The 23,064-nt window shown below is 45.5% G+C and overlaps 1 protein-coding gene across 1 annotated transcript in view; it reads left to right on the top strand.

Moving 5' to 3' along the window:
• Positions 1-17,421, top strand: part of SPRED2 (sprouty related EVH1 domain containing 2) — a 131,612-nt gene extending 114,191 nt beyond the window's left edge. Inside the window, exons 6-7 of the mRNA XM_060117533.1 lie at positions 11,709-11,858; positions 14,138-17,421. Coding sequence (XP_059973516.1) covers positions 11,709-11,858; positions 14,138-14,803 — 816 coding nt within the window. The 3' untranslated portion in view covers positions 14,804-17,421. The remainder of the gene's footprint in view (positions 1-11,708; positions 11,859-14,137) is intronic.
• The last annotated feature ends 5,643 nt before the right edge of the window (positions 17,422-23,064 follow it).

The following is a 23,064-nucleotide window of genomic DNA, read 5'->3' as shown; positions in this document are numbered from 1 at the left end:
CTGCTCTAGGGTAAGGCCGAATGCCTGGAAGGAAGTATAGAAACAGCCCCGCTGCTTCCAGACACTCGGAAACTCACTGCAGGAGGAGTGCGACTTAATTGCATTCCCTATGGGCCCTGATGTATGTGATCCTTGCCTTCATTCCACTTGTTTACAAACAGGGGCCTATTAATAGGCCTCCCTTCCCCAAGACAAGCCCAGTCATTAAGCCGTTGACTATTAGCAACATCCCATGTAAGGATGGGAGTGTCGTCAGGGGCTAATGCGCCAGGTTTCCTGTTTGTTCACGAGCTCCCTGTTGTGAGACATTTTGTCCTAAGAAATCGGGGAGATTTCTGAAAGCTGGAGCCATGGAAGAGAGCAGCTGCGTTAACTCCTGTGTAGCCTATAGCTTCCCAAGGTTTGTTGCGTTCTAAAACTTATATTGGTAAGACAGATGTTTAGAACTTGGAACTCATTTAATATAGAAAGAGTATAAATGGTGATAGACCCTCTTACAGCTTGTGATGAGCCAGAATGAGAATTTTCTAAGAGAACAGTGTATGTGGGAGAAATCCTTTAGAGGCATAACTTGAGGAACCGGGAGCAGATCTTTTGTTTCTGCTGCTGGAACCAGGGGTTTCCCTCTTTTCAGGGGATTCCTTGGGACCGGGAGGAAGATAGGACACTGGACAATATATGGATGCACGTTCCACTTTGGGGGATGAAGTGGAGGAAGGGGCACCCCCATATCCACCGTGGAGAAGTTGCTGGGCTTGGGTGCTCGCCAAGCCTGGGCTGTCTTATACTTTCCTGACTCTCAGCCCCTAAACCAGCCTGGCCCCCTGACTTCTCAGGATGGTAATTAGCATCCAGCTTAGCATGTGTACACGCGTGTGCGGACACATGCACACATCCTCTGCCCATGCGTCTTGCCAGTCGCCAACACATTGCCTCGGCAGTCATCCCACGCCTCTCCTGCCACCAGCCTGGTGTGTGTCCACATCTTTCCTGATGGAGCCACCACCAGAGACTCCAGATTAGCCACTGCTCTGATTTTCTGAGTCTTGGGCTATTGATCCATCTATGTGTCTTAGTATTTCTCCCTGAACCGATTGTGATTGTTCTCTCTTCTTTCAAATCCCATAGTACTCTTGTTTATTTCTCTCTTGCTACTTGAAAGCCTGTTGCTTTTTTTGGTTTTCGTATTTTAACTGCTGAATGAATGACTCTTCATCTAATTAGGAGCAGTCCTCATGATAGTCTCTACAACCTTATAAAGCTTTGCTGTATAGGTGCTCAATAAATGGTTGCTCTGAACCCCAGTATAGTATGTAACAATCATAGGGTTTCATATTTTACTCATTGGCTTTATTGCTGTCCTGGGGGACCATCTAAAGGTGGGTGATTTTGAGGGATTCTCAGTAGCTTCATGTCATAGTTTTCTCGCTGTGTTTTCCGACGCATCTACAACCAGGAGAAGAGCTCCAAGCGTCATCACCCACTCTAAGCCTTTGGCTTTTCATGTTCCTTGTTGCCTTCCACCCCTCACGGTCTTCTCTGCTCCCTGGGGGACCTCAGATACCGTGATCCATCCAGGTGCATGCAAATCCCTAGGTAGCCAGGGTGTGCCCAGCATTAAATATGGATGTGGGAGGGAATTCCAGTGTCTGAGCCATTTGGTACACATTTGTACGATGAGTAATGGAGAGGGTATAAAGCAACGACAACAAAGGCTAGTGTTCTGTGGCGGGCATTTGGGGGCCCTGTTGAGAGTCAGCCCGCTCTCATCCGTGCCTCTGGCAGACAGCTTTTCATTTCTCTCCCCAGAGCCGGGGAGCCTTGAGAGGGACAGAATGGAAGGACCCTCGAGAGTCTATCCCTCTGTTGTGCTTTTGTCTTGTGGGGGAGACACGTGCTCGGCGTGTCTTGTGGAGGAGGCCCACGTGCCCTTGAGAGATGGACAGTGTAGCTCCGCGGAGAGGCCGAGTTGCTTTGCTCCCCAGCTTAGGACTGACATTCTCCTGGCGCCCTACAGTTGAAGACTCTGGGCCCAGAGGGTTTGGGGCCCACAAGGAAGGGGGGTCATTGGGGATGGGGAGGCAGTGAGTAAAGGGACTATATAGAACTAGAGAGGCTCTGGGTTTTATAGTCATTTAATGAACAATTTTCCAAGTTCTTATTTTGTAGGATTGGATCCATTGAAACCTGGTGGTTTCTTTACTGCTGCAGAGCTCTAAAATCATTTACAAATGTTATTAGCATCTTCATAGCTAGACAAGGAGAATTTTAATACGATCTTGGGAGAATGCAGCTGCAGGGTACACGTACTTCCAGAGCAGGCTCGTCGAGAATCTGTGGTCAAGTGCTGTCGGTGCTTCAGCTGTCATTGTGCTGAGTGGCTGGATTCTGTCTCTAAAGCTGGGGGATTAGGGAAATATTTGCTTTATAGAAAGATACTTGGGGTGTATAAAATAGCTAAGTCTTCATCTTCCATAATAAGAAGGCCTTAAATAATATCCAAAGCTGCAAAGCAGGAAAGAGTCGTATTAACAAGATGCTGTTTAAAAAGATGGAGAGAGAAATACAAGGAGAAAGAGCCACAAGAATTTATTTCTCTGGGGAGTAAGAAGCTGAGATGGGGAGGGGTGAGATCGCTACTTGAGATATTAAATGATATACACGTATTGATTTTTTTTTTTTAAGAAAGGAAAAAATAAGAGGGAGTTTTCTCAAAAAGGCGGGGAGGGGGTTGGTCAAGGGAGGAGGAGGAATCCAACAATCCTGATTTCCCGCATCTGGGGGTTTAAAGAGATTGAAGAGACTCAACAGAGGTTGAGTTGTGTGGCTCTCGGTGCTCTTCTTCCGGCTGTTTTTTTCTGCCTAGTGTTAGGAAGCAGTGTGTCCACCATGGAAATAACGGCACATTAAAGGTAGGAGACCTGACAAGAGTTAGCTGGAAATGTTTGGCTTGCAAGGAGGTGAGAATAGCTGTAGACGTGCCAACGCCTCAGAATTCTAGGTCTTGGAATTGGAAGGGATTTTTTCATGTCAGCTGAGCCAGCCTCCTTCCTTCTGGCAAACAAAGTAGGATTTGCCTCATGTTATAGACACAAGTCGTGAAGTCAGATGGGCGACTTGCCTAAGATAACACAGCCAGTTCATAGTGGAGAGGCAATGAACACCCTCTCCTCACTTACCCCGTTCACCACTGCCGTTTTGCTTTACGTTTGTTGAATAATTATATTTATGGTATTTCAGCTCTATTTTTTATGTCAACCTTATGCAAGAGTTATGTTTTAGGTTCTCCTGGACCCAAGTTGGAAAGGGGAGAAGAGATAAGAGAATAAATATGTAACCAGTGCCCCGTGTGGCCCATTCATGTGACAGACTTGGAGCCTGAGTGTGTGTTACAGCCTAGAAGTCCCCAGAATAGCAATAGGAAGGCCGGCCCTATATGAGGTTTTTTTTCTTTTTTTCTTTTTTCTTTATTTGGCTCTGCCGGGTCTTAGTTGTGGCACGCAGGATCTTTTAGTTGCGGCGTGTGGGATCTTTAGTTGTGGCATGCGAACACTTAGTTGTGACATGTGGGATCTAGTTCCCTGACTAGGGATCGAACCCGGGCCCCCTGCATTGGGAGTGCAGAGTCTTAGCCACTGGACCACTAGGGAAGTCCCTATAAGGTTTTGATTTATTTTCCCACCTCCAAGGTTTATTCTCCCACCTCAGTACTGCTTCTGGATTTGGGCAGCACTTCTCAATAGGGATTCCTAATGAACCCCTCACACTTTACAGCATCCATCCTATGTAACGAGTTAACTTCTCTCTTGTGCACCTAGAATAGCACTAACTGTGTACCGTCATTTGCAGAATCGAGAAGAGTCATTCATAGCATTTTGTGTGGGTCGGAATTCTCTCCTAGAACCCAGTTAAGAAAGGCTGGTTGGGATATATGTATATGTATAGCTTATTCACTTTGTTATAAAGCAGAAACTAACACACCATCGTAAAGCAATTATACTCCAATAAAGATGTTAACCAGCCTTTCTTTTTTTTTTCTTTTTTTGTTTATGTTGTGGTGTTTCATCATCCTTTCATTGTTTAGGTAGGCAGTCCTCGTTCACATAGGAAAAATGTCTTTTACAGCACTGTCAGATTTTAGCCATGTTTTTGCCCAGACTGGAAAACGTGGTTCTTCGTCGTGCCCTATGCTTGAACCCTTGATATCCTGTTCCTCACAAGCTGCATTTGATTACTTTCTGGCTATTCAGAGCAGTTGCTCCTAATGACATCTCCAACCCCTCCCGTCCACTTCAGGTATTTTCTAAAGCGTGGCTAGAACATGTGGTTGAAACCAAAGTATGAAGCAGTAATTTGTCTTGTCCTAGGTGAGCTTTTGAGTCTTTGCAAGTTGTGGTTATTTTCATTCTTGATTAAGTAGAAAAAAATGAATTTGTGGAATTCTGTAAATATCAAGCTTTCACTTATAGAATCAGAAGACTGCAGCATACCACAAAATTTTCCTTTTCTTGAAGAGTTTTTTCCACCTAATCCATCCCCAACACACATTAAAACTGAAGGCAAATCTACCAGTTTTGTAATAAATGGGGTTCGTTCACTGATTTTCTAAGACAAGGGATGTTTTTAAAAGGTAAAGTGGCATGTGACTCCTGTTTGTGCAGAGTTTGGAGGTTGGGGAGAGGCCAGGAGTCTAAACTTGGTTCTGCCATTAATTAGCTGTGATCATTGATCCTTTTGGACTCAAAACCTTCCCAGGGTGAAATATTTCCTTTGAGTTACTGTTTGCTGGCCCAAGGGGAGGAGAAGGAAAGGCACTGTAGTGTGGAGCTATCCCTGGCACTGTGCCCTGCACTTTCATGTACGTTACTGTATTTGGTCCTCACAACTGACCATGAGGTACTTATTGACACTTCCATTTCTGCAGATAAAGTCCCCAAGGCTCAGAGAGGTGAAGCAGCTTGTGCTCAGTTCCATACACTGTTCACCTAGAATGCAAACCCCAAATCTGCTTGCTGCCTTTCAGAGAACTTTAAGAAAAGGAAATATTTATTCAATAAGTTTCAATAGATTTCGCATATGAAATATACCAGATTCTCATCATTGCCAAAGAGCCGCCTAAATAATGGACTTTTCAACTAGTACATTGGCTTAAAACCTCAACTGACTTCTTCAGTGGCACTATGGGGTTCTCTTGTGCCCGCCTGAGAACCCCAGTCTCATTTTAGAAGATCAGTTGATCAAAAATGTTTCTGTTGGGCTTCCCTGGTGGCGCAGTGGTTGAGGGTCTGCCTGCCGATGCAGGGGACACGGGTTCGTGCCCCGGTCCGGGAAGATCCCACATGCCATGGAGCGGCTGGGCCCGTGAGCCATGGCTGCTTAGCCTGCACGTCTGGAGCCTGTGCTCCGCAGCGGGAGAGGCCACAACAGTGAGAGGCCCGCGTACCGCAAAAAAAAAAAAAAAAAAGTTTCTGTTGTCTTTACCCTTGGAATTAAGGGAGTGGGATAGAGTGGTGCAGGGAGAGAATAAGTAAAAGAGAAAATAGGTTGAAAATGTAAATTACGTCTACAGAGTTTGACTAGTGAAACTAATGTATGGCGGTTTGTTAAGAAAAGCAAAAATGTTTTGGGGGAAGGACAGCTATGCTTTGTGGATGACACCAGGGAGCGGCGTCCCATTAATGCTGCTGGCTGAGACCCAGCACTGCATGGGGTGGCGTGGAAGTTCTCAGAAGATGGGTGGGAGCTGCTTTATCTTCTGAATGCCAGTAATTATCAAGCTCACATTGCACAGTAAGAGGAGGATCTTTTTATTCAACACGTAATACCTACAGTGGCTAAATTAAAGCAATTAAATGTCTAAGGTTCAAACAAAAGCTTTGAAATGCTCTCAATTTCAGGAAGCCCAAAGGCGTTTTGGTAGTCCACCAACTTGTGTCTTTCTTCACTTACACATGTATCATCTCATCTTTTTAAGCTGTGGATAGTAATATACTACTATTTCCATTTTATTAATTCATGCAGAGTACATGTTCAAGGTTACCTGAAACCCGCTTCCTGATCACAGCCCTGCCAGTGAAGCTAAGCTGTGGCTTTATCAGAGTCCTTTCCTTTCATGTCAAAATTTCACCTAATTTCAAAATTTAGAAACATAAAACTTTTTTTCCTATAAATTTATTTATTAATTTATTTTTATTTTTGGCTGCGTTGGGTCTTTGTTGCTGCGCGCAGGCTTTCTCTAGTTGTGGCGAGCGGGGGCTACTCTTCGTTGCAGTGTGCTGGCTTCTCATTGCGGTGGCTTCTCTTGTTGCGGAGCATGGGCTCTAGAGTACGCAGGCTTCAGTAGTTGTGGCGCGCGGGTTTAGTTCCTCCACGGCATGTAGGATCTTCCCGGACCAGGGCTCGAACCCGTGTCCCCTGCATTGGCAGACAGATTCTTAACCACTGCACCACCAGGGACGTCCTTTTTTTTTAAATGTGTGGGAATTTTGGTTTTGTTGTTTTTCACCGTAGAAGAATGCCCACTTTATCTATCCTCTGGGTCCTGGACAGAATACTGTCTTAGAGTCTAGGACAGAGTCATCTCCTTTCCCCTCACCAGCAGCCTCTTAGACCCACACTGCCTGCTAGCTGGAGCCATAAAAGATTTCCTGCTCTGCTTGCCTCTTTGAAAGAGGACACCTGGAACCAATGTAGGCCCTGAGGACAGGTGAGCCAGTGTGACCTGTTGACAGAATGGGGGACAAGTTCCTGTTTACCAAAGGGAAAAGGATTAGCCATAGGCCTGCCGGTCTAACAGCTACTGAGGGGAAAGGCTTGCTTTGCTGAAGAGTTAGAAACAACAGCTCAGCGCCAAACCACTGGAGCCGGCAGTCTCCTGACGCCCAGCACAGTTTACTGTCTTCTGAGAGGCAGAAGATGCCCAGACTTCCATGAGATCAGTCTCATCTCCCAGCCCGAGGCTGAGAAGAACGCTATATACTTATATATAAATGCATGTGTGTATACATGCTTTTTAAAAAAATAAAATGGAAGCCTCTGCAATAGGAAGAATATTGAATATTGCTTTGGTCGTATCAGTGGCTGAAATCTATTTTGGTGGTAGATTGCAGTAAAAATAATACAAATTGGGGTCATAACTACTAGCTAGCCGTCTTTAAAAATTCAAAACATCAGGAATTCCCTGGCGGTCCAGTAGTTAGGACTCTGCACTGCCACTGCAGGGGGCTCAGGTTCGATCCCTGGTCGGGGAACTAAGATCCTGCAAGCCACAGGGCGCAGCCAAGAAAAAAAAATTCCGCAGCATCTACAAGACAGGGCAGAATTCTACTTTTATCAGTCTGAATTAATCCTGCAGCTTTTTCCCCAATATGGTGATGACTTCTTATTTTATATATTTTTCATTGAGGTATAGTTGGCATACATCCTGTGGCTCTTGAATCAACTAAGCAATCGTCTTAGACTCCGCTGTAATGTTCTGAGGAGGAAGCCAGAACGATTACACATAAAACTTCTAGAACTCAAACAGACCTTGGAGATCATCCAGGGCGACTCCCTGTTTTACACATGAGGACACTGAGGCCCACAGAGGTTAACAACTGGCCCAAGACATGTGGCCTAGCCTGGCCTGGAGTCGAGGCTTCCCAGTTCCCTCTGAGTAGTGCTATTTTTGCTTAACGTTTCTGTATGATTCCTGGATGGCGCAGATTAGCTCCTTAAACAGTTTCTTCACTTTGTTTTCTATGCCTTATTCAGAACACATAGGCCTGTCACTCTCCAGAAATGGCTGCTCGGATAAGGCTTGGCTCTACGAGCTGCATGTTCACATCAGCTCATGTGCTCCTGGGGATACAGAGAGGATCAAGCAGCTGTACTTGTTTGCTTGCCTCTCTGGAGGCGGCATCCATCCCATTTGTCTTCATCCCCAAGAGGGAGAAGAAAATTAATGGTTGGTTGCCAGCCTTCCAGTGTTTTCCCTACCAGTGTGGACTTGATCAGGCTGGTCGTGTCTCTATTTTATTAAGGTTGGAGGGGCCCACTCTTTCATGTTAGTACCCTCTGACTCTCGCTTCCACCTCCCTTCCCTTTCTTGTCTCAGCCTCCTGTGCTTCCTTATTAAACGCTTGTCTCAGATTACTGCCTTTAGGACCAAGCCATGCAAAGCTTATTACTCAAAATACGTGTTTTAATATAACCACAGAAAAAATTGAAAATGTAGTCAAAGGTATACCCCTTAAAAGGGGGACGAAATTTAGGTGGTTAAGAAACGTAACTCCCATACATAAAATAGATACACAACAAGGATGTACTGTATAGCACAAGGAACCATATTTAATATCTCATAATAACCTCTAATGGAAAATAATCTGAAAATATGTATGTGTCTGAATCACTTTGCTGTACACCTGAAACTAACACAATATTGTAAATCAACTGTACTTCAATTTTTTTTTTTAAAGAACTCCCATGTTATAGATATTGTTCCAAAGTATAGAAAAAGGTAGCACACTGCCTAGCTCAGCTGACAGGACTAGCGTAACACTGCTGCAAAAATGAGCAAGACGAGCTCAAGGAGAGGAAAAACAGGGGCCAAACTCACTTATGAATCTAGACGTAAAGTTTTAAAGTAAAATATTACCAAATCACATCAAATATTTATAAAACAAATGTAATGAAAGACCAGTAGAGTAGATCATATCCCAGGCATGCAAAGATGGTTTATATTAGCAAAGTTTAACTGTTTGATTCATACATTAATAAAACAAAGGTGAAAGACTGTAGTCATCTCAATAGACACAGAAAAACCATCTGGCTACATCCAACATCTTTTGGTGAAAACTCTTAGCAATCTAGAATCCAAGGAAACTTTTGGAACTTTATAAATTTATTTAATTTATTTATTTTTGGCTGCTTTGGGTCTTTGTTGCCGCACGTGGGCTTTCTCTAGTTGCGGCGAGCGGGGGCTACTCTTCGTTGCAGTGCGCGTGCTTCTCACTGTGGTGACTTCTCTTGTTGCAGAGCATGGGCTCTAGGAGCATGGGCTTCAGTCATACTGAAGGGCCCTTATCTACTCATTCAGAAAGTATTTATTGAGATCTGTAGAAACCTTTGTATTCTGAGGCACCATCCCCTTTTCTCCTGAGTTTGTATGAGTCAGGGCGCACCGTCTTACTTTGAATAGTTGTACTCGTATTAATCTCACCAAGATTAACACAAAGCAGGCACTGGCATGGGCTCTCCTGGGCTTGTGAAGCAGCGATGTGGTGCGTTGAGATCCCACCGGGCTTGGCGGGCAGGGTCTGCATTTCAGTCCAGCTCTGCCAGTGGTTGCCTGCCACCGGTCGGCAGGATCCCGAATTCCTCCGAGTCTCTGTTTTCCTGTGTGTGATGTGGAGACAATATTTTGCCTGCAGTGGTGTTCACATGTAGCCAGGGCCTGACACATCATAAGCCCTCACATAATGTGAGACGTTATGGGTTGTTTGCTTTGTCTTGCTGTCAGCTTACAACCACCGGTGTGTTAAAAGAGGGAGGCAGGATCTCCAAAGACATAAGGAAAGGGTGGGTGAGAGTTGGAGAACAGACCAGAGTTTGGAAGAAAGTAAAAATTCTTGTGTATCAGTCTGGTCTCTTTCAGTTACTGGGATTTGAGGGGTAAATAGCAACTCTTCCCTATCTGAGTTCTGAACCAATTGAGAAAAAATGATAGGAGACCTGTCTTTACTGATGATGTTAGTGCTGGCTTACACCTGTGGGAAGTGGACATTCCAGGAATGGACCCCAGGATTAGACACACCTGCCCCACCAGGCACATGTGCGCTGGGTCTCCACACCCTCCCCACAGTGGGGTGGGCCCTCGACCTCCAAGTAGACCGCACAGTCCCAAGAATGGTTGCCAGCACATGCAATTTGCCAGTTGGGTGGCTCCCAAGAGGTAGAGGAGGGAAGTAAGTAGCAGGCTCTGGACACCCTGTTCCATTCCACCTGCTGCAGAGGAGTGAGGCGAGAGAGAGGCCAGGAATGTGATGCAGGTGGAAGGCTGCCACAGAGAAGGAATCGGGAATGGGGGAAAGGTGCACCCAAGGGACGAACCCAACGCATTCTGGGTTAAATTATCAAAGGGAATTGGCTCTTATCTTTGGGACATCTTAGGGTGGATCAGGATTCAGGCTTGGCTGGATCCAGAAGCTCAAGTGGTGTCTGCGGGGGGCCTTCTTCCCTTGGTTTTGCCTCACTTCATCCTCGCATAGTTTCTTTCCCTGCCGCCTCACCAGGATTCCAGGCTTACAGGACCCTTAGCTCTTAACTTCAGAGATAGAGACAGACAGCATCTTTTCTTACCTCTTCATCAGAAATCTCTCTGTATTACCTCAGGGAGGACTGTGTGTGTGTCCACATCTGAATTAGTCACTGGATTGTGGGACTGGAAACAGCATCATCCCTGCATCACATGAACCAAACAGAATCAAAGAAAAATCCAGGAGGGTTGGGTTTCCAAAGACATGCTGCACATGTCCACCAGGTTTTAAAAATTAACGTCAGTTGTGCTGCATAATGGAAATACGGGTGTCTTTTCTTTTTCCTGGATACGTGTACTCCCATTTTTCTAAGCATTTATTACTTTATAAATGGGGGGGAATAACTTTTATAAGTCTCTTTGTTTTAACCTTACCTTGCTCTCTGGAGGATCTATGACATGAACAAAAAACAGGAAAATAAAAGGAGATAAATAAGCAAATACGATAAGGGGAATATAAGAGTGAGAAGCAACAGCCAAGGAGTTCCTAGATATTTACCAGAAATATGACACCTAGATATCAAGGAAAATCTTTTCATTTACTTGTGGGAAAAAAGGGGGGGGTCCATCACTCTAAGGAAGTACAGGTGTAGTGAGAATTCTGAGGGGCCCTGGTCTTAAAGGCAGTTGCCAGCTGCACTTGACAAAAGCCTTTATGAGCATGTGGCTCCTGGGCCCCAGGGATGTGGAGAGTGACCATCACCTGGGGTCATCGGGGAGCATGAAGCACTTAGGTGGTGGGCATACAGGGAAGCGAAGGGGGCCTGTGCTCTGTCCACAGCCACAGTCCATTCTGATAGCTGATCACCTTCCTAAGACACCATCATGGAGGCTCCAATCTGAACTCGTCGCCTCTACTGGGAAAACAGCTCTGCTTTCACTCTCCAGAGATGGTGACCCCCAGGCTTGCCTCCGAGCCAAAGATTACAAAATTTCTTCCTGGAAAGCCAGTACCCATGATACCCCTGAGGTATCCTTCATCTCTGAGACGTCCCCAGGCTGGGATTAGCCCCACAAAGGAACATATGGGTTTGATTGTTACTTGTTTGCATCTCCTCTGCTTACCCGAGGACCTCGCAGCCAGGGCCACAAACAGGTGACCATTCTTGATCCCAGCTGGAGTGCACCAGCAGGAGGCCTGGTGCGGTGAGCCCTTCCCCAAAGCCGGTCACTGCTCCCACAGTTTGAGAAAACAAACCCAGCTTTCCAGGGTCTGTGGCTGGGTTTCTCTGCCCGCCGTGTTTAAACAACCTGGCCCTTCAGGGGTCCTCCAGCCTCCCATAGCCAGGATAAACTCAAGATTCTGGGGAGTCCAGCGAGACGCCACCAGTGTGCGTAGATGGTGTGTTAGGTTTTTGTGCGGGTTTGGTTTTTGGTTTTTTTAATTAACTCACGGCTACCTCCTCCTACACAGACAGCTACAGACAGTTCTTCTAATTCGTCTCAGAAGAGGGAACAACCTCCTCGCACAGTCTCCTCCCCCACGTCCTGTGAGCACCGGAGGATTTATACCCTGGGCCACCTCCACGACCCATACCCCACGGACCACTATCACCTCGAACAGGTGAGTGGCGGTCTTGTTCCTCGGAGGTCACGGGGTGGACGGCTCCTGATCCTGGAACGGCCTCCTTCCCCTGGCGTTCAGCCACGTGCCAGAGCCCAGGCCTCTTCTTTGCTGCTACTTAGTACCTCTGCCCCCATATTGGAGGTGGTGCAGGCGACTCACCCTCAACGCAGAGTTTTCTGTGTGCCGGGCACCTCGCCAAGCCCTTCATGTGCTTTATCTCCTTTAATCCTCACAAATCACCCACAGGCAGGTCCTCCGCATCCCCAGTTGAGAAATGGGGAGGCTGAGGCTTAGGGAGATAGAGTCCCTGTTGGAACAAGATGCAGGTCTCTGCTCACACAGGACACTGTGCTACCTACCTCCTGGTAGCATACTATGCGTTAGCATATGCTAACACTATGCGTTCCTGTGTCCAAAGGGCCTCCTGGCTTTGTGTGAAAGCACAGAACTGCGATTGGGACCACAGAATACTGTACACTTGGCTTGAGCGCCCTGGCATCGCGGGCTGCAGGCCCAGGCTTGCTTGGGGAGCTGTAGCTGGAATTCAGTAATTCAACAAATATTTACCAAGCGGCTGTTTTTCAGAGCAGGTTCTCAAACTGGGGGGTGTGGACTGGTGCCCATGTGGGTGATGTGGCCACCAGTCTGCTTTGAAAAGAGAAAAAGCACGAGGCACCGAGGTTTTATAACATAGATTTATATGACTCTCTTTTTCAAAATCCATTTTACTGTGTGTGCTTCCTAATATTTTTGGCATTAAAAGTTCTTTTTTAAAATCACTTTATGGTAGCAGTAGATGGGAATTGACTTTTTGACTCTCCTTACTTTGCAAAATAAATTATTAGCAAAGTCTGTGTCAGCTCCCAAGATTTGAAATAATGAAGGATTATGATTTTCCAAAGTTGGGGAAACTCCGACATCAAGAATCTGGCAGGAATTAGGGCAAATCAAAGCCTGTGAGACGTGGCCCTTGCCCTCAAGGAGCTCACAGTCTGGTGAGAAGTGATGAGTAAAGCTAATTACTGTGGGGTAAATTCTAGGACAATATTATAATGACAATATTGGCAACAGGTACCCAGCACATCCTGTGACTGGCCCTATGCTGACACTGCACAGATTCTTTCTCTTCATTCTTTCAGTAGCCCTATGCAGTTTGATCGGCAGGGAAACCAAGTCTGAGGCTTAGCGACTTGCTGGTAAATTTCATGGTCCGAATTCCACTCCAGTGGGTTTGCTCAGAGCCATGCTCCTCATCCCTTAAAAAGCCTTCATGCTCAAAGGGCATTGAAGGTGGAAAATCTCATTGTTTGCCACAACTGGGATGCCCTGTGCAATGCAGGCTTACCTGCATCAACTCAATAACTATGTATTCAGCACCTGCTCCTCTGGACAAGGCACTGATGCAAACTGTAGCGGGACAACCTGCAGAGATGACTATTCCTCCCTAAGGGATGCAGGTTGGGTTTGAAGGCTAGAGGGTGTGTCCCTGGGTTGGGCCATCCTGGGCTCAGATTCAGCTCTGCTGCTCACCACCTGTGACATCCTGGCAGGATTCAAACACAGTTGGCCTCTGGAGCCTGTACTCTTACCCTTTGATACCCTTTGCATATCTCAACATCTTATCTTCCCAGCCACATTACAAGGTACTTGTGAGCCTCATAGTTTGCTGTTTTGCACATGACCCACAGTGAGACATGCGTTGTATATCATGGCCCAGTAGGCACATGTTATGTACACAAAGATAACAAGGGTACTTACCTTTGTAACATGCAGTGCACTCCAGTGTTCTTCTGTTTCTCTGAAAAAAAAGAAACCAGTCTTTAAAAAGAGAGCATGCCGTACAAAAACAGGTGAAACTAATCTAAGCTGTTAGAAATCAGGATAGGGGTCACTGTTCCTTACCTTAGGGGTGGGGGGTCACAGAAGGGAGGTTGAGGATATTCTAGGGAGGCCTCAAGTTCTGCTTTCTGATCTGGGCATGCCCAGCTTCTGAAAATTCACTTTACTCTTAACGTTGTGTATACTTCCCCCTCCCCATATATGGTAATACTGCAACAAAAAGGGGGGAAATGCTGGTCTCCACCCATTAAATTGACTTCCTGACCCAGGAAGGGATTGGGACTCACAATTTGAAATACATCTTTGACCCACAAGCTGTTCAGTAAGTACAGGATGGGTCAGGTCCTTAAAGCAATGCCTTTGCCAAGGTGAAAGATGCATATCGGAGGTTTGTTTTGCCACTGCTATGAAGTAACGCCTCCTTTTTCCTGGGGCAGCCGATGCCAAGGCCCTACCGCCAGGTGAGCTTCCCGGACGACGACGAGGAGATCGTGCGCATCAACCCCCGGGAGAAGATCTGGATGACGGGCTACGAGGATTACCGGCACGCGCCGGTGAGGGGCAAATACCTGGACCCCTCGGAGGACGCGGACTCCTACGTGCGCTTCGCCAAGGGCGAGGTCCCCAAGCACGACTACAACTACCCCTACGTGGACTCCTCAGACTTTGGCCTCGGCGAGGACCCTAAAGGGCGCGGAGGCAGCGTGATCAAGACCCAGCCCTCCCGGGGCAAGTCCCGGCGGCGGAAGGAGGATGGGGAGCGCTCTCGGTGTGAGTACTGCCGCGACATGTTCAACCACGAGGAGAACCGGAGGGGCCACTGTCAGGACGCTCCCGACTCCGTGAGAACTTGCATCCGCCGGGTGAGCTGTATGTGGTGTGCGGACAGCATGCTCTATCACTGTATGTCGGACCCCGAGGGGGACTATACAGACCCGTGCTCGTGCGATACTAGCGACGAGAAGTTTTGCCTCCGGTGGATGGCCCTCATCGCCTTGTCGTTCTTGGCCCCCTGTATGTGCTGTTACCTGCCCCTGCGGGCCTGCTACGACTGCGGAGTGATGTGCAGGTGCTGCGGCGGGAAGCACAAAGCAGCTGTGTGACTCGGTTTCCCTCCCCACCGCCCTCCATCCACAGCCCCAAGGGCCGCCCTCCATCCACAGCCCCAAGGGGACTTGTCTTCTCCATCCTCTCATCTCTGCCCGCTCCCGGGTACCCAGGGCGCCGTTCCAGCCTGGGGAACCTGCCTGGTGGACTCTGCACCCCTGCATCAGTCTCACCCACGTGCGCGCACACAGTGTTCTAAGGCAAGGAACCGCCGCCGCCTAGACCCTCATGTATTATTAACAATCTGTAATCAAGCTAACCGTCTCATCATACAGGTGTTGATTTCATGTCCTTCCTACCCACCTCTTCCAGTTCCAAGGCGCCTTCAGTGGGAACTGCTGATTTTTTGGTGGGTTTTGTCGTTGGTTTTTCCAGGAGCTCCGAAGACCATCTTTCTCTTGGTTGAGCTTGCCTGTGGCTAACGAGCTTGCTTCCTCAGGTTCCTGTGGAAATGGGATGTCAGAATGATGAAACCCTGCCAGATGTATTTTAACCTGCAGTCAGTTATTATGTATAGGAGGTGAGCTAGTTAACAAACTTCTACCACAAAACGAGATCGCTTTAACTTTTCTAAAGCCAAACTTCCCATGTAAGCTGCAGTTTCTATCTTGAGCCCATCATCATCTTCTGTCTCCACACCCCTCCCCCGAAAAAAGTCGGTCAGTTACTCACTGATGCAAAACATTGTCTCGTAAAATGACTGAGAACTGAGCCTTAACTTCAGATGAACTTGCGAGAATCAGGAAAATTCTTTAAACTGCATCGCATCCTCTCAGACCAGGGCTAGAAAGGGGATTCCAGGTTTCTCCGAGCCTCCCTGGTTACCCCTAAAGAACAACTTTTTAAAATTATGTCACCACCACTTGTGAAAATTTAGCAATATCAGAAGAAACCGCTAATGAAGTAAGAAATTTTGCTCATTGTTTTGCAAACCAAATAGTCTCTTCAAACCAAACCAGTGTTCTCCCAAACACGGTCCAGTTGAAAAACGCTAAAGGTTGTAAATAAAACTTACGGGAGCTTTTTTCCCCCCAGTGGCTATTTTCTATTAACTGGGGGAAATTTTAAAAGTCATCAATTTGAAGAGTGGTGGGTTGCATTTTGTTCATGGGTTTGTGTTTTTGTTTTCATTTTGGACTCAATTTCACGTCACCAAATTCTTCGTTTACACTCGGAAAAAACAAGGCCATATGTAAAAACCCTTCCGATGCCTAAGTGTCTTTCTCCTGCAGACCCAAACTTGCCACTTTGGGTGCACGGATGGTTAGGTCAGCAGGCTGGGTCCACCTGTCGCCTTGCCACGTAGGAGGCTTCTAATTAGCTGGAAAAGAGTATTTTTCTAATATATTGCAAGGAATAGCCAAATGTTACTGCAGAAAGAAGAAAAGTGAAGAGTGGTTACCTGTACCTAGCGTAGTACAATCCGAACGCCGTGGAGACCATAGGGGACAGGCTTGTCAGCGTTGGCTCTTCTTCCCGCCATGATCTTCCTGTGATTATTGCTGAGTGCATGGCCTCATTCCTCTCTCCCCACTTCCCCCCCATCCCTTCTCAACTGCACACAGGACATCAGTCTCCAAGGAAAGAGACTTTTTTTCTAGTCTGCCAATCATATTGGGAAAGTGCTAGCCACGCTTACCTTCCTGGGAATGTTTTCAGCTCACCTGAGAGCCCTTTGCATTTCTTGATCAGATCATCGATGTAAATACCCAGTGTGCTTATGAGTTTGTTGGTAGACGTTTTCGTTTGTCGAAGTGACTGGTTTGGGTCTTCCAGTTTGGGAAAGGAGCAGACAGCTGTTAATCTGGTGATGCAAGAAAAGAGCCACTTCTCAGTCTGGAGAGCATCTAGAAACCTTCAGCCAGCCTCCAAATGCTGTCGAAAGACCATCTTCTCCCCCGTCCTGAGGCATTTTCTCAGGGTCTTTCTCAAGGTCTCCTCTCTACAAAGCACAACACTAATGTATGTTTTATTAGACCTCAGTTCAAGCGTCCCTATTTATTTCAGTAAGAATACACCTATCCCAGCTGCTTCTGTTTGCCCTCTCTGTTTATTCATTATCTGTTTCTATCTTCCTTTACCCCTTGTCCTTTTCCACCCCTTTGAAGAGTTAACGCTAGTGAATCTTACTCCGCGTATCCTTTTTGGTTTGTGAAGAAGGCACAAGGACAGCCATGGGGACATTTATGTAAATACGTCTCTCTCTAATTGCCACACTGCAGCCGAACAGGGTGTAGTATTTTCCCAGTCAGCTTTGCCATACTGATGTCAACCATCTAAGAGAAATTATTCAGATTTTATTTTTGTATCTGTGGTAACAAAAACATTAACCAAAAGATTTTCTGTTTGGAAGCTTTCCCCGAACCGCCCCCCCCAAAAACCACCAAGCTATTTGCTCACATTAACAAATTAAAGTGCCTGAAGCATAATTCATTCTTTACCTGTATACTAAAAACCCCGTTGTATTGATTTTTTTATAATAAGCCTTTTTACCTCTGTGTAAAAAATATATATACAAGTGTATGATGTACATTTTAGTTCTTAACTTTTTTTTATGGTTTCTAATATGTATGACCAATGTAGCCATTGCTTTAAAATGTACCATGTAAATATAAACACATCCTATCAGATCGCTGGCTTTGGGATGTTTGTCTGGAGACAGGGTGGCATTCGAGCCTCTGCGGACGTGGGAGCTCTCGCACACAGGATGGGAAGGGGTTTCCTTTCGAGGAGGATGTGTGGACACCGGTCTGTTTTTGAGGCCCTTCCCGCCTCTGGTTATGTCATATTCCCCAGGGGAGACTGCAGCTCCTTGGGCTCGGATGCCTCAAGTGAAAAGAATGCTGTATCACCGCCCAGGGAACACCCCCGCTTCCTCGGCCTGGCTTCCCCCGTGCGTGCTCCACAGAGGGAGCCGCTGTACTTCCTCTGGTTTGTTTCCCACTGGTTCCTGCTGAACCTTAAGAGAATGTGTGTGTGTGTGTGTGTGGAGTTTGGAAGATAGTTTCTCACAGAACACAATTGTTAAAACTGCAAGATCCTTGGTCTCCTCAGAGCGGTTGGATTTTAGTGATACTTGGCCCACTTTCAGTTCCAAATGGGATCTCTGGATACTCAAATGTTACAGTGACAATCCCTTGGAGGAAATAGAGTGTGGAGTCCTTTAAGGGTCACAGAAGAAAATTTTCAGCACTCAGGAGGTGCTTCAAAATGCTCCTTCCTTTCTCAGTTCCTCCTCTATTCTGGGACCCTAGGAAACACCAAGAACCGGAGAGGACAGCATCTTTTGAAGTACAGGAGGCTGAAGCCCTTGTGGATATGTTGTGAGTATGTAGACCTACAAAACATGTGTGTTGAGATTTCTTTTCCTGAACCTCTCTGCAATTCTAAATTAGGTTTTGCTGCCTTGCTGGCCCTCCCAGATCCCCTCACAGCCCTTGAGAGGCTGCAGAAGGGCACAGGGCTGGCTGATGCCTCAGGAGCCAGTGCACACAACCTGCCTTGCAGAGCTGCCTTCCTCAACCTCCAGCCCCGCTTCTGTGGCCTGTGGGGTGTGAGTCAGTGGCCTCATCTCCTGGGCCTCTGTTTCTCCCTGCTGCTCTCCCGTTGCTAGTTACCACTCCCCCTTAACGGTGGGTGCCCCCCAGAAAATCAGGAGATCTTCCCAGGGGACAAAGTGTTGTCACAAGAGTTCTGTTTCCCAGGGATTCAGGGTGGTTTGTTATTTGAGCGTGGCTTTCAAACAGGCTGTCACAGTGCCATCCATGTGAACAAGGGGCCAGAGCTTGTAAAAGCGTGCCGGCTGCTTGCAGGCACTCTGATTGCAGGCCTGTTGGGCTTTCTGATTTGTGGGGTTAGCTGGTTAGAAACATCACACTTCCTCTGTTTGTTTAGGCCCGAACCAGATGGGTGGAATGAAGGGAGAGGACCCTGGTGACATCTTGCACCACCAGATACCAGTTGTGACCTTGCAAATCAGGGCCCTGCCATCTCCTCAGCTAGAGCAGCCACCAGTGTTAGCGGTTCCTTCCAGGCAAGCTGACCTCCTAAAGGGCAGTGTTGGGACCAGGGCGGAGGTGGGATAGAGGGTGGAGGGTAGGAGGAGACAGGCTCTGTAAATTTATAAAGGAGGAATAAAGCCAGTCACGTGATAGTCATGCCTTCTACCTTTTTCCTCTCATTGTGTCTTGCCCTCTTATTTTTTTTCCCCAGTTTTGGGGGAGGGCTCTGATTATTATAAAAGTAATATACATAGTCATAAAAATGTCATACACCACAGAAGTTTAAAAAGGTGTGTCTCCTTATACTAGTTTGCTAGGACTGTTCACATCAACTTCTCTGTGTATCTCTGTGTCCAAATTTCCCCTGTTTATAAGGATATCAGTCATACTGGATTAAGGTCCACTCTAATAGCTAATTTTAACTTGATTATCTCTGTAAAGACCTATCCCCAAATAAGTTCACATTCTGAGGAAAGAGATTAGGACTCCATATGAATTTGGGAGAGACACAATTCAACCCATAACACTCCTCTCTCCCACCCAAAGTAAGCATTGTGTTTCCTTCCAGGTTTTTCTATACATTTATACACAGATGTGTGTATGTGTATACATTTGTGTGTGTATGTGTGCATGTGTTTCTTTTCTCTTTGGAGAGGAACAAAAATACAGCTATGCGTCTACCTATACTGCTCTGAAACCTGTTTTGTTTTTGGTTTTTTTTTACTTAAAAATACATCTTCAGCCATTCTATGCGTTTCGATTGGAGCATTTAGTCCATTTCCATTTAAAGTAATTATACACACACACACACACATTGCCACTTTGTTAATTATTTTCTGACTGTGTTGTAGTTTCTCTGTTCCTTTCTTCTTCTCTTGCTCTCTTCCTTTGTGATTTGATAATTTTCTTTAGTGGTATGGTTAGAGTACTTTCTCTTTTGTATATCTACCATGGGTTTTGCTTTGTGATTACCATGAGGCTTACATATAACAACTTATAACAGTCTATTTTAAGTTGATTACAACTTAAGTTTGAACACGTTCTAAAGGTCTACATTTTCAATCTCCCCCCACTTCATTTTCTGTTTTTCCTGTCATACTTTACTCCTTATCTTTACATACTTTACTGTATCCCTTAACTAATTATTGTAGTTATAGTTATTTTTACTACTTTTGTCTTTTAACCTTCATACTAGCTTTATAAGTGATTAATCTACCACCTTTACAACATTCAATTATTCTAAATTTTACCATATATATATACCTTTACCATTGAGATTTATAGTTTCATATGTTTTTCTGTTACTAATTAGTGCCCTTTCTTTTCAACTTAAAGAAGTCCCTTTAACATATCTTGTAGTGCTGGTTTAGTGATGATGAACTCCTTTAGCTTTTGCTTGTCTGAAAAACTTTCTCTCTCCTTCAACTCTGAAGGACAACTTTTCTGGGCATAGAGTATTCTTGGTTGGAAGTTTTTTTCTTTTAGCACTTTGAATATATCATGCCATTTCCTTCTGGCCTGCAAAGTTTCTGCTGAAAATCAGCCGATACTCTTATAGTAGTTCCCTTGTATGTAACAAGTTGTTTTCCTCTTACAGCTTTTAAGATTCTCTTCTTGTCTTTACCTTTTGACATTTTAATTATAATCTGTCTCTATAGAGCCATCTTATGTACTGCCTATAAGAAGCTCAATTCTGATGTAAGGACACACAGAGACTGAAAGTGAAATAATGGAAAAAGAGCAGTTCTAAAAGGGAATTTTATAGTGATAAATGCTTACATCAAGAAACAAGAAATATCTCAAATAGACAACCTAACTTTATACTTCAAGAAACTACAAAGAGAAGAACAAATGAAGCCCAAAGTTAGTAGAAGAAAGGACACAGCAAAGATCAGAGTGGAAATAAATGAAACAAAGACTTAAAAGGCAATAGACAAGATCAAGAAAACTAAAATCTGGTTCTTTAAAATGATAAACAAAATTGCCAAACCTTTAGCTAGACTCACCAAGAAACAGAGGACTCAAATAAATAAAATCAGAAATGAAAGAGGAGACATTACAACTGATACCACAGAAATACGAAGGATCTTAAGAGACTACCGTGAACAATTATACACCAAAAAAATTGGATAACCTAGAAAAAATGGATAAATTTCTAGAAACATACAACCTATCAAGATGGAATCAGGAATTCCCTGGTGGTCCAGTGGTTAGGACTCGGCACTTTCAGTGCCATGGCCTGGCTTCAATCCCTAGTCAGGGAACTAAGATCCCACAAGCCATGCTGTGTGGCCAAAACAAAAAAAAAAAAAAAAGAAAGAAAGAAAAATTAATACCAATCCTTCTCCAGTTCTTCCTAAAATAAATAAAGAGGAGGAAACACAAACTCATTTTACAAGACCAGCAGTACTCTAATACAAAACCAGACAAAGACACCATAAGAAAAGAAAATTCCGAGTCCAAGGCAACTTTGTGAATCCTGGAGAAGGACAAGTCCAAGATACACCAGAAATACACCTACACGTGAAGCCACCACAATGAGAAGCCCACGCACCACATCGAAGAGTAGCCCCCGCTCGCCACAACTAGAGAAAGCCCACACACAGCAACGAAGATCCAATGCAGCCATAAATAAATAAATAAATAACAATTTTTAAAGGGGGCGGGGACCACAGGAAGTGAGGGAATGAGGTAGATGAGGGGAGGAAGTTTGTTTACTTTTTGTTCCATATCTTTCTGTATCTTTCAAGGTTTTTTTGACAATGAATGGGTATTACTGTTTAAGTCACAAACTAATAAACAGTTGAAGTTTTAAAAATTAAAATTTAAGGGTCCCGGGGGGAAGATGGCAGAAGAGTAAGACGCGGAGATCACCTTCCTGCCCACAAATACATCAGAAATACATCTACACGTGGAACAATTCCTACAGAACACCTACTGAATGCTGGCAGAAGACCTCAGACCTCCCAAAAGGCAAGAAACTCCCCACGTACCTGGGTAGGGCAAAAGAAAAAAGAATAAACAGAGACAAAATGATAGGGAGGGGACCTGCACCAGTGGGAGGGAGCCGTGAAGGAGGAAAGGTTTCCACACACTAGGAAGCCCCTTCGCGAGCGGAGACTGCGGGTGGCGGAGGTGGGAGCTTCAGAGCCACGGAGGAGAGCACAGCAACAAGGGTGCAGAGGGCAAAGCGGAGAGATTCCCGCACAGAGGATCGGTGCCGAGCGGCACTCACCAGCCCGAGAGGCTTGTCTGCTCGCCCGCCGGGATGGGCGGGGCTGGGAGCTGAGGCTCGGCTTCGGTTGGAGCGCAGGGAGAGGACAGGGGTTGGCGGCGAGAACACAGCCTGCAGGGTGTTAGTGGACCATGGCTAGCCAGGAGTCCGGGAAAATGTCTGGACCTGCCGAAGAGGCAAGAGACTTTTTCTTCCCTCTTTGTTTTCTGCTGCAAGAGGAGAGGGGATTAAGAGCGATTTGTCCTAGGGTTCTATCCGTCCATTTTTTTTGCTTTGTTTTGTTTTGTTTTCTTTCTTAATAATTACTTTTTATTTTAATAACTTTATTTTATCTTACTTTATTTTATTTTACTTTATCTTCTTTCTTTCTTTTTTTCCTTCCTTCCCTCCTTTAGACAACGAATCATCCCAAATTGAGAACGTGGACTTTGAGAGCAAGATTTATGATTTTTTCCCCTTTTCCTCTTTTTGTGAGTGTGTATGTGTATGCTTCTGTGTGAGATTTTGTCTGTATAGCTTTGCTTCCACCAATTGTCCCAGGGTTCTATCCGTCTGTTTATTTTTTTTAATTTTTTTCTTAATAATTATTTTTTATTTTAATAACTTTATTATATTTTATCATACTTTATTTTATTTTATGTTATCTTTTTTCTTTCCTTCCCTCCTTCCTTCCCTCCTTCCTCCCTCTCTCCCTTCCTCATTACTTTCTTTCTTTCCTTCTTGCTTTCTTTCTATTTTTCTACTTCTGCTAATTATTTCTTTCTAGTTTTTCTCCTTTTTATTCTGAGCTGTGTGGATGAAAGGCTCTTGGTGCTGCAGCCAGGACTCAGTGCTGTGCCTCTGAGGTGGGAGAGCCAAATTCAGGACACTGGTCCACAAGAGACCTCCTAGCTCCACATAATATCAAATGGCAAAGATCTCCCAGAGATCTCCATCTCAACACTAGCACCCAGCTTCACTCAACCACCAGCAAGCTACAGTGCTGAACACCCTATGGCAAACAACTAACAAGAGAGGAACA

This window comes from Mesoplodon densirostris, chromosome 14, assembly GCF_025265405.1.
Source record: "Mesoplodon densirostris isolate mMesDen1 chromosome 14, mMesDen1 primary haplotype, whole genome shotgun sequence".
Lineage (NCBI taxonomy): Eukaryota > Metazoa > Chordata > Mammalia > Artiodactyla > Ziphiidae > Mesoplodon > Mesoplodon densirostris.
The sequence above is the reverse complement of the archived record's forward strand: the minus strand, read 5'-3'. Positions and strand labels throughout refer to the sequence as shown.